Here is an 18156-nt window from a genome sequence, read left to right on the forward strand (position 1 = left end):
CAATCGATCGCACGTCAAAAACTGGGGCCAGACAGATCTACAGAAATATGGTTTTTCATTTAAGCCAGGTCAAGACGCCCAGAAAGTTGACCCAAGCCGACGCCAAAAATGAAAACGAAAACGAAAAACGAATTCGAAAAAAGCGCCATTTGTAAGGGCATCAAGCATTTTGACCAGGCCATCATCAAAGCTGCCAGACAATTTGCTTGTAATACTTTTTTTTTTTTATTGTTTTCCGACGCGCAAAGATCAAAACAAAACGAAATACAAAAACAAAAAAAAAACCAAAATTTAACAATAAATAATAAAATAGAAAAAGATGCGCCACACCCGCAACGTAACCCAAAATAATGCTAAACTTTACAAATGGACAGCCTGAAATTATAGCCATTGTCTGGGCAATGGGTCAAGTGCTGACAGCCAAGTCGATGTTGCGCGTGGCGTGTGGCATGTGGCAAGTAGCGTGTGGCATGTGCCGCGTGCAGCTTTTTGATGATTTAGCGCCCTTTTTTCTTAATTTTTATTTTATTTTTTATTTGTCTAGCTTACATTTCTTAATAATTATAAATATCAATTATCTATATTTTTGAACAAAAGAATTTTTATCAAAAATAAAGACATTGATATCGACGATAAAATCACAAAAGTGTGAACAGCAAAATTTATTTTGAATATCGATGGTGTTTTATTCATTTAAATATTATAATAGACAATTTTGGTTTTTATAGGTGTTCAAAAAATTGTTGAACACCTCCAGACTATTATTTATTTATATTGGAAACCGACTCAAAGATTTAAACTGAAAAGCATAAGTAATATCAAAAATATTAAAATTCAAGTGAATTTAACTTACATAAAAATACACTTAAGATAAATCAAACTTTTCAGATTAATATTTCAAGGAAAAATTTTAGATTAATACATATTGAATTTCATCATCAAACTAAATTTTAAGAATTATTTTTAAAAGATAAAATGTAGATTAATTAGACAAATTTTTTAAAAGCAATATTTAGAAGAAGAAAGTGAAAGTGAATCAGCTTAATAAAATAGAAAAGAAATAAGCCTCGACATAACAAATCAAAGAATTTTAATCTTTATGATTAATATTTAAAAGCAAAAACTTTAATAAATATTTAAAATGAAGCATAAGTATGAAGATTTTAATAACGTTAAGACAGTTTCTTAAATATTTAGTATAAGCTTGAGTTTGTGAATTAAAATCACACTTTCCAACCATAAAGTCTTTTTGACGATAGCTTTAAGTACACGTTAAATAAAAAAGTAAATAAAATCAATACGTGTGTGGGAAAAAGCCACGACATATCAAAATAAAATATTAATGTCTGTTTTTACATCAGTTGAGCATCTGAATGTGGCCTACAGTGAAATTTTATGATATACATCGTTACTTGAAATCCTATTCCAGTTCATCCACAGAAAATGCCCTCGAAATGAGGCAATTTAATGAGTTCGAAAACGAAACGAAATTATTGCAAACTTTTGCCCTAGCCAACGCCCACGAGATGGGTGAAAGTTGTGGTCCAAAAACGTGCGCTCATTTTGACACTCAACAAAGTGCAGAGAGTCGCACTTGAATCGCACTTGAATCATTCAATGGCCTACTGAAAATCGTTTTCAATTAAAGTCCGAAACGTGCTGAAAATCAAATTAAATGCACACAAAGCGAACGCTAAAAATTTTGATTATTTGTACAGCTGAAATTAGAAGGAAAGTCGCCAATGCAAGTCCAAGTCGAAGTCGAAGTCGAAGTAATCAACCTCATCATCACCTTTTGTGGCAAACTGGCGTGCTGCCAAAGTAGGTTGAACTGACCGTCCGGGTGACCCACAGCGTCAACCACATCCACAACCACAACAACAACAGCAACCACATCCACAAATGCCTCATTGATGTGGCAGTTTGGCTGCATTTGGTCAGTGAGATGCCAGAGTTAGATGAAAGCATGCCGAGTTGTTTAGAAGTAAGTGCTCTATGTTGAGCCGAGTGCCAAAGTAATTAGTCTACTAGCAAAATAAAACTGGAAAATATTTGAAAAAAAATTGGACAAAAATAACATAGAAATTTGGGCAAGCTTGCAGTTCCGCATCGCTGTTTATTAGGCCTAAATGCCAAACATGGGCCAAATAAATCGACTTAATTGATTAACATTCCAAATGTTTGAAATGTTAAACGATTTTCAAAATGCACTTCAACATGCTTCATCATCTTTGGTCTGTCTCTTGTCTTCTCCCTTCTATCTTCTATTTTCCACCTTCTGTCGCTTCATCAAAGCGAATAAAAGTAAATAACAGCTAAAAATAAATCAAACCAAATCGTTTGTTGTTGTCGACGCCATCAATCAGAGCTGGAGATGAAGATAAAGCTGCTGATGCTGCTGGATCAAGTAAATCCAACGAGGCCAAAGGCGTTTTACAGTTTCACCGAGAGGCCAATCCATATGTAGATGGCTAAAAATAAACAAAGCACAGTCAAGTGAATAAGCCACATAAACAGCTGGCAATCAATAATTGAAGTTAATAATATCCAGCAATAACGAAAAAAAAAAAACAACATTTGAGCTACAACTGAACACATAAATAAAAAAATTTATACATTTGTATTTACATCCAGAGAAAAGACATTTCAACATATAACTCTCAAATATAAAATATATTAAAATTCAATATAACACTATGACTTAACTAAAAACATGACTACTTAAATGTCAAAGCTAATAACAATAATAAATACTCACTGAATATATCGAACAACATTTTATATTAAGTTTATTTATTTAATTTAATATTAATAAATTTGGGTCCAAATATTAAATGTTTTTCATATTATTTTTTTAATTAGTTTAAAATCAAAGCTTATTAAAATATTTCAAACCTTTCTCTACGTTTAAATTTTTATTATTTTTTTTAATAATTTAAAATCAAAGCTTATTAAAATATTTCAAATCTTTCTCTACGTTTAAATTCGAGAATCTTAAGTTTAATATTAAGTTAAGTTCAATCTTAAAAGTATTCCTAATTTAATTATTTAATTATGTATATTCAATTTTATTATTTTATTATTTGAGAAACCGACTAAAAAAGTCAAAAATAATAAATCACTTAATTATTTATTATTTATTTATTTAATTTCAACTAATAACAGTTGACATATATTATAATAATGATTATTACATCACAAACTTAGCTGGAATTGCTTAGAAATTGCTATTTCAAAGTTAATCAGTTTTATTAAATTGATAAATTATGAAAAATTAAGGAAATGAAATAGATATTTTCTTTTTTTAATAACAACTTGACATGGAAGTAGATTAGTTGCGTAATGCACTCGTAATTAGTTGGCAAACGAGCTTAAAGTGTGACCAGGCTCAAATTGCAATCAAGTCTGATTGAACACCTTAAAATGATGAGCACGTAATGCAGATTTTCAATGGCAATGAGCAGGAGATGAGAGACTAAAGAAAACAATGCTTGTAACCTGGCCCATGTCCTCTTGGCATCCTTGTCGAGCTTAATGAGGGCAATCGCTGTAGTTGCAGTTGCAGTTGCCGTTGCCGTTGCCACATGCAACATGCAGAGACGTAAGACTTAACACGCCCCATCACTTGATGGCCCGAAGTTTGCACAAGAAATTAAAGCTCGCAACGATCGAATCGACTCGAATCGAATCGAATGAGGCGAGTAGCTGAAGAAATACCCATAAAGGCGAAATCAAGTCCCCCTGCAATGATGTGCATGTATCAGTTGTGCATCTACTTGCCCTTAAGTAAAGTACAGTATCTTGTTGCAACTTCATTTCGTGGCATGGCCCCAAATATTTTTGCATCGTTTCGGCTTTGCTTTGGCGACCACAACATAAGTAACAACAACAACAACAACAACAACAACAGCAGTTGCAATAACAACATGCATGTTGCATATTTCGGTTTCGGCCTTGTTGTTGACTGAGGAAGACAGCAGACAGCAGACAGAAGACAGGCCGAAATTATTTTCTCTCGCTCGTGTAAGTTTCGCTTATGTTTTTCTGGCTTGGGTGTTTTTATGTTCTTATAATGCGACTTATCAGATTTTTGCCAAGCTGACAATGGCCGAAAAGTGGCCGTCCCAGGTAACGGTGGCAACAACCGCGAAGGTTAAAGCAGAGGTGCCTGAAAGGGGGCAAGCAAAGGGAACCGGGAATAGGCAACAGTCTTAATACCGTCGTCGGTTCTGTTGCGGTTTTAATGCGTGCGCCGCTGTCCAGTATTGTATTAAATTTTGTTTTCCCTTTGCAACTCGCACAAAAAGAAAAAACAAAATTTTAAAAAAATGAAACAAGATTCCCCCTCGACACGCGTCTTTATTTTTTATTTTATTTCACTTTTTTTGGTTTATTTTTCTCTCTCGATCATGATCTTTCTGATGATTTTCAATAAAATTAAATTGAAAATAAAAATAAAATAAATTTTTATGTTATTATTATGTTGACGCCGCACTGACGATGCCACAACGAAGATCGTTCCGATAGTTTCGAAAACGGCTTAAAAAAATGTACACAGCTCTTGCAGGTACTTGAAATAACAATTCAATTAGGCTGTAATTTATAAAACATGTAAACGGAATTTAGGTTAATAAAATATAATATTTGCTGTTTCTAAAACCAAAAAACTAATGTTTTTAAAAGTCAATATCTTGTTGAGAGATCAAATAACATTTTAGAATAATAAAATAAAATGAAATATATTTTTCAAATTGAATAAAACAGTCATAAAATATATTTTAAGTGAATTTATAATATATTTAAACATAGATTAAGTATGCCAATGCATTTGAAAATTAAATCTCTGAGTTGTCAGGAATTAATTTAGAATTAATTGTCATTAAAGTCCCTTATAAATTCCAGATCAAACTTAAGTGTTTTTTTAATATATTTTATTCCGTCATTACTCGCATTACAATAATATCCAATTTGAGCTAATAATTTCCCATAACCTCTATAAATATCAATTAGGTCATTAATTAAGTATCATCTTTCTTCTGTTATCAGATTTGTGGCTATTTTAGTGCCACATCCCGTCGCTTGTGATGATCGTTTATTATTGCAACTTGTTGTCCTGCCGCATTTCGCATTTTCGGTTTACGGTTTACGGTTTTCGGTGTCGGTGTTTTGCGCTTGTCAAATATTTGCAAATCGCTTTGACATCTGGTTCGACAACTTGTTATCGCTCGTCGTGTCACCCCCTTTGTGCAGTCTCCCTGTTTGTCCCAGACTTCCAGTCGAGTCGCACATATTTCGTTTTTAATAAATTAAAGCACAATTTGATATGGCAACGCCACGCCAAGCCACGCCCCGCCCCCGGCTTCAGCTTTGGGTTAAGTTTTGAGCTTCAGCATCAGCTTCAGGTTTTACTTAGTCGCTTATTGCAGCTGTCATGAGTGCAATGCAAAAAATGGCATAAAGTCTTTGATTAGGCGTGGAAAAATATTGTCGGAAAGCATTTTAATCGTTTTGATTAAAAGCCACCACGCCTAATTAGTTGGAAATTTTGCCTCAAACTGGTTTTAGATGAACGAATAAATCTAAATGTACCTACAGCCAGAGAAAAAACATATGCTTGTAAAAATAAATTTGATGTGATTTGATAAGATTACAATTAAATAGAAAACGTACTAAGATTAAATAAAAAACTCTATGAATTCATACAAAACATGTTTTATAAAAATATAATAAATCCAAATTGTAAGACAATTAGATTAAATATGATTACATATTTAGTTTAACGTTAAATTATATTCATTTTAGTAATAAATAATAGTTTATTGAATTGTTTTAAAATTATATATATTTTTTTAATTTTCTGAGTGTATTTTTCTGTACATACAAATACAAACTATGTATGTTATTGTAGTATTGACAGAGCTGGAGTAGGCAGGTAAGCAGGCATTCAGGCCTTTTGATTGGCCTGCAAAAAAACCTTTCGTCAATAGTTGCAGTTGGGGCACATGTGCGGGCAGCCAATTTAACAAATAATTCATAGAAACATAAATCGCGATAGCGCCATGGCTGCCACATCGTCATGCCTGTCTGAGCATTGTGACTTTGACTGCAACTCTGACTGGCAGTTGTTTGCCACAAATTGTTGCCAATTGTTTGCCTAAACAAATAAACAAAATCTTTCAAACTTGGCACGCCCATTATTGTAAATATTTTCGCGTTTTGTATTTTGTATTTTGTTCTAATTAATTTTTATTTTAAAGCAACAACTGCGCGCACTCGCCAAGCATTCAACACGTTTGCCGATAAGCATCGATCGGGCCAACTGAATTGAGCCAAAACCAAAGCGAACACAACGCGGGCGAAGGCAACAAACGACATTGGTAACTATGGACGATTAGCAATGGGGTCTATTGAAGGAACACGTGCTCCATAGTGCGCCATAACAGTGGTCGGGAAGTCGGGCAGAGATTGGAGCTTATAAAATATGCAGACTAATTCCAATTTTAATGATTCAAATATTTATAATTTATTTTTTATTGACTTAAATGTACTCCACTTCATTTTCCTTTTATGCCATCAATGACCTCAGATATATATTGAATTATTTGTAATATAACATATACAAATTTACCTTCTCAAGTACATGGAAAGTATTTTAAAAATAATCTTAACTAATCAGATTAATTGCAAAACAATTCTCTACTCAATTTCCTCTCTAACAATTTTCGAAAGTTTTCAAGCAGCCCTCGAAGCCGTCGTTGCACACATAACAAAAACGTGCCACTGTACCAATGACTTGCTGCAGCGACAACAACAATAACAACAACAAATGCTTTTAAATTGAAAATTGTTGATTGAACTCAAGTTCGTTGCCTAAGTCTTTCGTTCGACTACTTATTTAACGAATGCAACAAATAACGACGCGACCGTCGCGTCGCGTCGCGTTGCCTGTTGTTTTTGCAGCGTGACACCAAACTGTTGTAGTAATTAATAATAGCAGTCGGCAACAACAAATTATGCTTTTAATAACTGTAAATTTGTAGTTGTAAAAATTTACGATTTAATTGCTGAGCGTTTTGAATTTATTATAAGTGCTAAGTTATTTTATTATTTTCATATTTCGTGCTATTTAGTAAACTGTCAATGTGTGTGTACGTGTGTGTGTCTGTTTTGTGCTTGATCGTGAGTGTATGGTCTGTTTTATAAAAGCTTTCGACCTTAGCTTGAGTTGACCAGACCAGGCCAACTAAGCAGCTTCAGCATCTGATTCGACTATTAAGCCAAAAAGGGAGTACATCCATATCGCTGTACGATATCCTTGCTTTGGATTCGATTATTGAATGGCGCTGGAAGACCGTCAGCTGCATTAAAAACAACAACAACAGTGTCCCATCCATTCCATATTCAACTGCGCCGTCGCATTTGGCCATCATCTGCTGTTGAATTAAAATCGAGTTGTCGCAATGGTCAACTGCTTAGCATTTTCCTACTTTTCTTATACTCTTATTCAGTGTATTCCTATTTGTTTACCAAATATGTTACACATTTAGAATTAGATTATTCTTACTTATTTTTCAGGTATCTTTTATTTGTCAGTGAATGCATAAATTATATCGAATTGTTATCATAAAAAAAAGCAATATTAATTAAGGTCAATTTAAAAATAAAAATATAATTATTGGAAAATATATCTTAATATTATAAAACGATGTCAAAAATCAAGATTATTTATCTTAATTATTTTATTTAAAAAAAAGACAATATTGTGAGATAATCCACAAATTAAAAAAGAAATTATTTGATCTTAAAAACATCATATAAGTAAATGCTTAAGCTAATGCATTTTATAGAAGAAAAATTATTTATTTTTTGTTTATACCTGTTGTGTTATCAAAACTGTTGTATCAACAAGAGGTTGTAAAATAAATAAGGCAACGTTAGAAGATAAAACATATAAATTCGATTGCTATAAGCTGCAATAGAGTGTCTAATCTTCTTCGTCAAATAGTTAATTATTCTATCTGATTTTTTCAGTGGCTGTCACTGGTCACTTTGACTCAATCGTGCTTGTCGTCGTAGTCGTAGTCGTCGTCTTCGCTATCGCTATCACCATTTTGTTTAACTACAATTACTTATTTAATCATAATTTTGTTCGCGTTTCAACAATCATCAATCATCAAATGCAATGCCGACAGCGGCCGGCTAAATTCTGTGACTGGGCCAACTGTCAGGCTGACAGATTGGCCGCTTTCAGCGAGAGCAGGAAACCGGAGAAGGAGAAGTTGCAGTTGCAGTTGGCCAGGCCAAGTGGAATGCGCTGCATGCCTCAACAATGTGGCAGCTCTTCAACAACAACAACAACAGCAACAGCAACAACAATCGACACAGCTCTAGCTCAAGCTTCAGCTTCAGCTTCAGCTGTTTAGTGCAAAATAAAAAAAAAGTAGCGTCAGCGGCAGCAGAACGCCACAATTATCTAGTCAGCAGTCAGTCAGTCAATCGGCTCGTTGAACTTGCAACCGCTGCGGCGCTCCAGCTGTACACTGAAAAAAAAACAAATTATTCTAAAACGCAAGTATTAATATTTAAAATTTAAGATAAATTTGGCATTGACTACAAATCACTCTTATTTTAAATTATTATTTTGAAAATGCATAACTAAAAAAACTCTGTTTTTACTTTTGATTTTTATATGCGCTATTCTATTATTTTTAAATTAAAATTTTAATTTAATCATAATTTGATATTTTTAATGTAAATATAAAATAATAGATAAAAAAAACTCGGAATAAATGTTTATCCTGTTTTGAGGAGAGTTTCGTCAAAAATTTTAAAATATCCATTCATCCAAATAATTTTGTTTTTAAATTTTATAACTCTGATTTGCGATCTCTGATTTTGTATTCTTAGGAAACTATTAAGATCACTGAAGCCTTAACAACCTTTGAGTTTGATTTGCCGAATTTTTCTCAGTGTAGAGCTCTAGCGGAGTCGGTGCCTGTTGCCGCAGTTCCCGCTACGATCACACAAATCAATCGATCACGTTTTATACTTGGTTTTAGAGACGAGAATAAAAAAGTCAAGTAAAAACTGAAGCGCAACTGAATGAACTTTCCAAATGGGCAGCGCAGCTCGCGAAATGCTGTCGGCGTCAGCTGAGCAGCTGCAGTTGCAGTCGACGTAGCAGCGGCAGCATTGGCTAGATGGATTGATTGATTGCCTGAAACAGTTAGCAGACATTGTCTGGCCGGGGCTTATTGCTATTTATGATCTTGATCTATGGATCGAGGGCAAAAGCACATGCGGCGACGTTGTTGTTGTTGTTGTTGCTGTTGTTGCTGCTGTTGTTGTTGCTGTCGTTTGCTGTCGTCGTTGTTGTCGGGCAGCCAGTGCACATGCTGATAATCAGCACGAAGTCAATGCCGAAGCTGCAGCTGATAATGATGCCAGTGCTTTTTGGCCTTGATTGTGGCTCTCTTGGCCGTGATTTGCTCTGTGTTTCAATCATGTTCGAGCGCAATCAACGCTCGGTGCAGTTACCGCCTAGTTTTTGATTGAAAATATTTTTGGAAAATTGTTGCAGAAAGCAACCTTAAAGGGTAACACATTCCCTCTCCCTCCCCGCCTCCTCTTCACAGCCAACTTGGCTCGAATACAGTGCACAGGTTAAAGAGCTGCTTGGTGTTAAGTGCACGATAATCGATTCGATTTGATTTGATTTGATTCGTTGCCAACTAGCTCCAGTTATTTTGGGGCTGTTTCAAGCCTCAATTTGGGTGTTGGCGTTAAACGGCCAAAGCGAAAATTGCCTATTTATGGGCCATAGTTTTTGCTCTCGCTGTCAGTTGTTGTTATAACTACAGCTATTGCTGACAGTCAGCAGACAGGAAACCATTTATTTGCATGCGCATAAAAACAGAATCCATTAATGTATCGCATTAAAACGTATTACATCAGCTCGATTTTTTTAACCTATAAGGAGGTGAATTACTAAATGCACCAAAATAAATTATAAATACCATATGAAAACCATGTAAAAGAGACAGTGATGGACTACAAGATACGCAGTAAATAATTTAACTTTCGATTACCTTCTATTATATTCAGGTTTTGCATTAATTAAATGTTTTAAAATAATTTTTATTTGTAGATTTCTATCAACAAAATAAAATGTAAAACATTTTTCTTATAAATAAGTCAACAAATATAAAAATAGGTATACATTTTTTTAACTTAAATAATTTCAATTTGTATATAAATATCATTTTGGTATTACAACTAATGATGAGATTTATATTGTGACATCCTAATAAAAATAAAAATATTACTACTATTTTTAGTTTCTTTTTTTCATTTAAAGAAAAAAGTTAAAGTGACGATAAATAAAAAAGAAACTTAGAAATTAACTATTTATTTTTGCTTCATGCAAAAATAGGTTATCTGGGAAATTATCATTAATCGAAATAATTTAAACGCGTTTTATTAATTATTTTTTTTCTAATTCAATACACTATCATTATCATTTATACATTGATATACAAAAATCTGTCTTTCCAAATTTATTTTAAGACAAACTAACAGAAAATAGGATAGATACTCGGCTGTTGATTGTCAAAAATGCCTTCTTTTATAAGTGGCACATGTAACACCTTTTTTTCACAATAAAAAAAATTACAAAAAAAAGAAATCACATGAGCGACAATTTGCGAGTTTCAACTGTGTTTTAATTACGCAAGTGCCAAAAAAGCCGGCAACGTTAAAAAGAATTTTTTTAAGGTTTGATTTTTTGCTTCTCGTCGGCAATCAATGAAATGAAAAGTCAATAAAAATCGGCAGCCAGTCGCATGCACGAGCCAAAAAGTTATCATTGCGGCTGAGCTTAAGGTGCCGACCAAAATCAACAGCAACAACAACAGCAACAACAACAAAAGACAACGACAACGACGTGTTAAGTAGCATTTTTATGAGATCATTTGAAATGACGATGACGGCGGCAACGGAAGCGGCAACTGTTGCAGGTGCGCCCAGACTTTGGTGTAGCCGCAGCAGAGCGTCAAAGCGTCAGAGCGTCAATGACAGAGTGTCAGAGTGTCGGACTGACAGCCAGTTAGCATGCTAATTACATGCCGGCAACATGTCGCCAAGGAGTTGCAAATTTGATGCAGATTGCATTTTTTTGTCACACACGCACATCAAAAGACTTAGGCAACGAACTTGCGCAATATTTGAAATAAATGAAAAAACCAGGCTACAAATTAATCCAAATAAATCAATGTGAAGGCAATATGATAGAATATGATATATTACATCAATGTTTTTATTTAGTCCTATTTATGGAAATAAGCAATCTATTACAAATAAAAATTTACATTAATAAAAATAGTTATTGGTGCTTTAAATTTAAAAGCGTACTTATAGATTTTTTTTTTATTCAAAATATATTTTATTTGTAAACTCAATTATCTCTTTGATTTTTTCCTTTCGTAAACTATACTTGAAAATGTAATTTAAAATATATTTTAATTTTTAAATAAAAAGTTTTAGTGTAATTATTATATTGCTAGTTTAAAATTAATATTAAAAAAAATATATATTTTAAAACAAATAAAATAAATATATAAAAAACAAATAAATAAATATATATATCTTAATAAATAATTGTTCTGTCGTTAATATTTTATGTTAAAACTTATATACGATCGCTGAATGAATTTAAATGAGTTCAAAGGTTTTATAAAACTTAATGAATTAATAGGTAATTATGTAATTCACTCGCTTGTGAACATAGAACTCGGCAACCGTTTTAAGCCATAACCAAAGCGTTAATGATTTATTTAAGCCATGTGGATAGACGATCCCGACCCCGACCCCGACCTTAACTGATTGCCCGCTGGGCTAGCTGGGTGGGCGTCATGGTCGCTCAGTGCCGCACCCAAACGCAACCGCCTGCGTAGTGGCATTGGCAGCGACTCCCTCCCACTCCCCCTTCCCCTCCCCCTTCCACTCCCACTTCGAGACGCAGACCTATCGTCTATCGTTGGTTGCGTATCTGCGCCTCGGGTGCAAAATGAAATCGACATTGAATGCGCTACCACAAAAATTGTGTGTGTCGGTTGTCGATTGTTGGTTGTCGGTTGTCGGTTGTCTGTTGGCCATTTCCGTTCAATTGCGGCTAACATGATATCGCACATTTCAATCAATTTACTTATTATTATTGCCGACATCGACATCAACGGTTTTTGCTCTCGGGCCATTCCCGTTAGTATAATAGACCATAAAGGTGCGCTCAATAGATCCCAATGAAATTTCTTTGGCCCAAAACCACAAAATGTATTCCAAATTCAAAAAAAAATAAAAATAAAAATAAATGGAAAAAGAGAAACAAAAACCAAAAAAAATCCATAGGCCAAAGCGTGAGATGCTACCACATGCAAATTTTGTACACAACACGAACAGAAAGAAGGCAGTTGAATTCAAAGTCGAATCCGAATCGTTCGCCTGACTGACACTTGTCAACATTTTCGGTTCCTTCGGCACAAAGTATGCAAATATGTGTCAAGACCCGATGGCAATGGCAGAGTCATGTCAACTTCTTGACAACAACAAATGAAGATCAACGCTGCCTTATTTATTTTATATGCAACACATGAGTCTTAAATCTCTCACTCTCTCCCTCTCTCTCTATCTCTGTCTCTTTCTCTCGTTGAGCACAAAAGCTGTTACGCCCCTGCAACTGCAACAGCCGTGGCAACTGTTGCGACTTTAGCTAGAGACTGCCAGAGCACTTGGTAAACACTTGGCTTAGAAAAGCTTAAGACAACAACAACAACAACAGCAACATCAGCAGCAGCAGCATCTCACAGTGGTAAAACTGAAAATGAATGTCCTCAAAAATAACAAAGATGTCACTCGTCTATTGTTTTTTTTAAGTGTAATATGTAAATAATACTTTTTTCAATCATTTCTATTTCATAAAACTTAATAAACCATTTAATTTAAATTTGTTTGCATCTAAGCACTATTATTTATTGTATTATTAATATTAAAAAGAGTCACATTTTGGTGATAAAAGTTCTATGTTGGAAAAAATTCTCATGAGGCATAAGAAAATAAAAAAAACGTTTTAATATAATAACTAAGCTAAGAAAAATATATTAAATTAATGTTATTTCATTTAAGCAAGTGTGATAATTTACACTAACATTAAAATTGAAATCAGATTTAGAGAAAGAAAATAAGCTTACAACTCTGAGCAATCGACTTTTTAAATGAAACGCTCTATTGCTGCTTTTGTCCAAAAATACAAAGAAATGCAGACAATATTTAGTTTTTTTTTAGTTAGTATTTAACTAATTACTTAAATAATTTTTGTTGAATTGTAGTAAATAACATTTTATGTGCACTAAGTTAAAGTAAGTTGATGTATTCAAAAAATTTGCCATTGCTTTCAAAAGGATCACAACAATACAAAAATCTATGTTAAAATTGAACAAAAATTATCCTTAGTAAAAAATGATAACGGTTAAAAATATAGCTACGTTAAAGATATTAAAATTTGAATTTACACTAATAGAAAATTGCTGTGAAATTTTTATATATTCACATTGATTTTACTATTTTGCAAATATATTTCATATTAAATTTAAATTGCTTTAAAGTAATCTATACGTTATTTCTATCAGTGTATAAACGCTAAACTAGCTGTTTAACCCACTGTGAATCGCTGGCAATGGCAACACATTTTTCGCGCCCAAAAGTGTTGGAGGCGTTTTGTTGTCCACTTAGAGACGAGGGTCTGTCTGTCCGACTGTCTGTCCGGCCGTCTGTCTGTTGGTCTATCTGTTAGTTTGCCAGCCAGGCAGCCACTAAGCGTCTAAGGCACACGTCAGACTGTCGCTTCTGTCGTTATTTTTTTTTTTTTGGCGTGTGTTGTTGCAGTTGCAATTGCAATTTCAGTTGCTGTTTGTTGTTGTCTTGCTTTTGTTGTTGTTGTTGTTGTTGCTGCTGCTGCTGCTGCTATTGTTGTTGATTGTGGCATTTTGATTGATTTCTTTTGACTTTTGGCAGCAATCGCAAATATTTGGTAATCCTCCTTAGCCGAGACAACAAGACGCTTCATCAGCAATTTTAATGCATACGTTAACGTATTTTAACACCTTTGAAATTGGCATCGGTTGCAATCGGTTTTAGCCGTTGACTATTTTTGGTATTTTAATGCCAGCTTTGTGGCAACTTTCTACACGAGCTCAACACACTCTGATAGAGTTGAAATCTGCCAGCTCTTTTTTGGTTTTATGGGCTACTCTGCACTCTGTGTGTGTGTGAATGAGTATTTTTTAAAAGTTGCTCAAGCAAATTGACCATAAACTTGATTTCTGTGCACATTCAGCGACAATTTGTCAAAAATTCTGGCAGTCTCGAGTATTAAGGTCAACGTCAGTGTTTAATTGAACACCTGGACGACCACGCGGACCTCGATGACGATGACGCGGTCAACAATCCGGCCGATTGGCCGGAATGACTGTCTGACAGACTGACAGTGAGTCATGCGATTGGTTCCAAGGTAAGGGCAAGACTTTTGCATTTCAGAGCTTTAATAAATTCCTGCATATTATTATGCACTCAATCGCCAGCAATAGTCAACAAAATATCTAAAGAAACAAAATTTAGAAAACATTGCTAAATCCTTTCATAATATGATGAATGCCTTAAGTTGAAATTGGAGCCAAGACACAGTGGGCAAGAATTATTATTTTACAAAATTAAATATATTTTAATGCAGAATAAATTAAAAAGTCGAATTATGATCAAAATGACATTCTGCCCGCTTACAAATCAGTATCAGTATGATAAAGATATTAATATTTGACTTCGGTTAAATTCTCTAAGAACTGTAAACGTCAAAATTTATGCCAGTAAAATTATTTCGGTTACGGCTTAGCTTACGTTACTAAAAACGAAATGATTATTTTTAGTTAGCGGCTCCGGGAATAATTTCCAGTGTAATTAAAATTTTTTATTTGTAGAATTAAATTACAATCTTAAATATTTTTCCATGGACGATTAGTTTTAAATCTTTAAAAAGATGCATAGATATAACCAAGTCTCAGCTCTGTAATTCTAAATGTATGCTAGCTTTCAATTAACCATAAATATAAATTATAAATTCCTACTTTAACAAATAATAAATAGAGGTTACCACCAAGAAAAAGAATTTTCTTTACCTACTAAATTTTTTAAGCTACCAAATTTATTAGTTTTCTTATTTCCTAGTGCTAAAAGTATATCCAGATAAATAAAGAAATTGATATACAAATTCAAAGTGTAAAATACTCGAAATCCGAATCAGAGCTTACAAGATGTGAAAAGCATTTCTTTTTGCAGCTTTGATGGTGACTGATGTCTTATTTTGCAGGTGTTGGTTGGTTTTAGGCCTTAATTCGTTGATGCTTGTTGTCTGGATTTAGCATAATTTGGTTGTTTTTCTTGTGGTTGCACCTCAATTCTCAATTCTGTGGCTGAAATGAGTTTTCGTTCAGTTCGTCGTGATGTTGCGGTGGCTTCCTGACAGCCAATTTGCATTTGGTTTTATGTGCCACAACAACAACAACAACAACAGTGACTTTTGTGGCTGAATAAGTCTACAAGTGATTCAGGCATACATTGACATAGAACCGCAGCAACTCTACAGCAAACACGAACAGTGCCAGAAACAATCCGCAACAACAACAACGCCAGGCCAGCCGAAAGTCCTCCACATTCAAGGGACTCATTGGGATCGGTGTACTATAATCCTTGAATTGCATTTTTCCCGCTTTTACCATGTCGTAGAGACTGTGTTGCATCCAGTGCAAGAGAAGTCCCGACTGCTGAGTCCTCATGGTGTATAGCTTCAATATCCCCCGGTATATAGAATCATCAGTCAGTAGAATGCTATCGGGAGTACTTCCATGCAGACATATGTCGGAATAGCGAAAGAGCGGACGTTGAAAGTGTCGCTGTTGCTCCTCAAACAGAATCCACTTGGTCGAGGTAACACTGTACGCCCAACTGGTGTTGAGGGAGCTGCGCATTCTAAAGAACTCAGCTAGACTGTCAGTCAGTCTAAAAGCCGACGCATATTTTGCCCGAAACTCATCCGACAGCATATCAAACTCAGCTCTTAAGCCAAAGATGTGTAGATCCGATTCCAGTAAATCTTCAAAGCTATTGATATGGGTTTTCTCTGGGCGTCGTATCAGCAGCTGATACAGTTGAGCCAGGCAAAGACTTAGCAGAAATAGAGCCAATAATCTGGGAGCTAGACGCCAACAACGCCAACAATGATGAATCCAGAGAGGCAGACGGTTGAATTTAACTCCTCGGTGTAGGTATAAACACAGAAAGCTCACTAATAGCAATGTTAATGCCTTGTTCTCCAGAATGTGCTTAAATAACACACTTCTTCCCATCGGACGCTCTAATGGCATCATAATGCACCAATTTGCAGAGTATATGGGATATGAATATTGTTGAAACCTGAAATTAGTTTAAAGTATAGAATATATTATTAAATACTTTCTTTTCTATAAATTATATTTTATTTAAAAAAATTTTGTCATAAAAATTTTATCCAAAACTGAATGAAAGTTATCCACTGTGCATTAGGGTGCATCTATTTTATTTTTTACAAATTAAGGGCTACCCAAATTCTTAATATAATGCCAATTCTAAGAAGTATTCACCAAGAAACCATATTTCTAAAATCAATACCTACTCCCCGATTTTTGATTCAAAAATTGCGTGCTTTTTTTTTTTTTTTTTTAAATTTGTTTTTAACTCGAAAAATCTTAGATGGTATAAAATTAATTTGAGTGACAATCTTTAAATTTTTTTGGGCACAAATCGATGCAAATCTTTGGCCCAAAAATTGTTAAATTTCCCCGACTCTATTTGTTTACCTTTTATATATATTCTTCGCAGACGCAGATACTAGACCAAAATCCACGGTGCCATTTCTGGTAAACTCCAGAATATGCGATTCGGATAAAAGTCTTCCTGCTCTCCACGTTGGATGCAATGGGATTAAATTGGCGCCAAGATTGCTGGCAAATGTTTTTATGAAATGCCACATGAAACCCGAGAGATGCCTCTTGCCACTGGCATCGCGATGGAGAATCGTATTTGGTTCAGAATAACCATGCAAGACTCGCAATTCGTAGCCTTTAAGATCCTTCAGCTGATTGGGAAACAAATCTTCTGGCTTTTTAATAAAATCCAAACGTTGCTGGATTAACGTAAACTGTGGAAATACTTTGTAGCTGTAGAGTTTTAATGGAGTTGTAGCATGTTGAAAATACAACAACAAGTTGAGCATACTTCTTCTCCATAAACATTTGAGTATGTCCAAGGCCAGATAATCCTCTTGTGGAACTTTATTAAGACTTGCCAGCTCGATTAGCACTCGGACATTCTGCAAAGGACTTACACTCTTCAATAATCCCTCCAGTTCAGTCTTGTAGAGTTGCTCAGATAGACATGCCAGCACAAAGAATTCTTTGTTGTGTTGTTCCTTCAATGTATAATGTGGCAATTGTGTGTGCCACACCCACGTTGGCTGGGAGGTGAAATTCTGTTGCTGATAACAGCTCCAATTGCATTCGCGATTATTTGGATTATAATAAAAGATGCTTCTCTCTCCAATCATTTGCATTATCAAAGCGTACAGAGAATACAATTCCGAGACACAATTCTTGTTTCCATTAAACCACATGATTTATTGTGAAAAAGGACTAGGGAAAATATAGAAAAATTATTCATTTATTTATTACATTTTTATTAAAATGAAATAAAAATTAATAAAGAATTTAAAGCCCAACTGAATAGTTGAAAATGTAAAATTAATAATTCATGAACAAGAAAATGTAAATTTTCTAATTGTTACTTTCATTCTTCATTTAAATTCAGTGTCGAATGCTTATAGTATTTTTTCAAACAAAGAAAAATAAATAAAAATGTGAGCAACAGCAAGCTGTAGAATTTTTGAGAGGAATATTTGTTTTTTTTAAGAGTTTTGGCAAACAAATAACGCGACTCTTTTGTTATTCCCTACAGCTGTAGAGCTTGAAGCAAAAATATAATATTTAAACAAGTTTTTTGTTTGCATGTCAAAGTTCATTC

The 18156-nt window shown here is 34.2% G+C and overlaps 1 protein-coding gene across 1 annotated transcript; it reads right to left on the reverse strand.

Moving 5' to 3' along the window:
• Positions 1-15638: 15638 nt before the first annotated feature.
• On the reverse strand, positions 15639-17749 carry LOC117789540. The gene is made up of 2 exons (XM_034628572.1): positions 16938-17749; positions 15639-16266 (listed from the first exon to the last, which is right to left on the reverse strand). Exons 1-2 carry the CDS (start codon positions 17747-17749, stop codon positions 15639-15641), a joined length of 1440 nt encoding a protein of 479 aa, XP_034484463.1.
• Positions 17750-18156: the final 407 nt, after the last annotated feature.

The sequence above is a fragment of the Drosophila innubila genome, assembly GCF_004354385.1.
Source record: "Drosophila innubila isolate TH190305 chromosome 3R unlocalized genomic scaffold, UK_Dinn_1.0 2_E_3R, whole genome shotgun sequence".
NCBI classification, from domain to species: Eukaryota; Metazoa; Arthropoda; class Insecta; order Diptera; family Drosophilidae; genus Drosophila; species Drosophila innubila.

Coding starts and splice junctions, on each gene's coding strand:
- LOC117789540 (XM_034628572.1), bottom strand. CDS start 17,749: ATGTGGTTTAATGGAAACAAGAATTGTGTCTCGGAATTGTATTCTCTG. Junction 16,267..16,937: donor GCGAAGAATATATATAAAAG/GTAAACAAATAG, acceptor ATTTCTGCTAAG/TCTTTGCCTGGCTCAACTGT.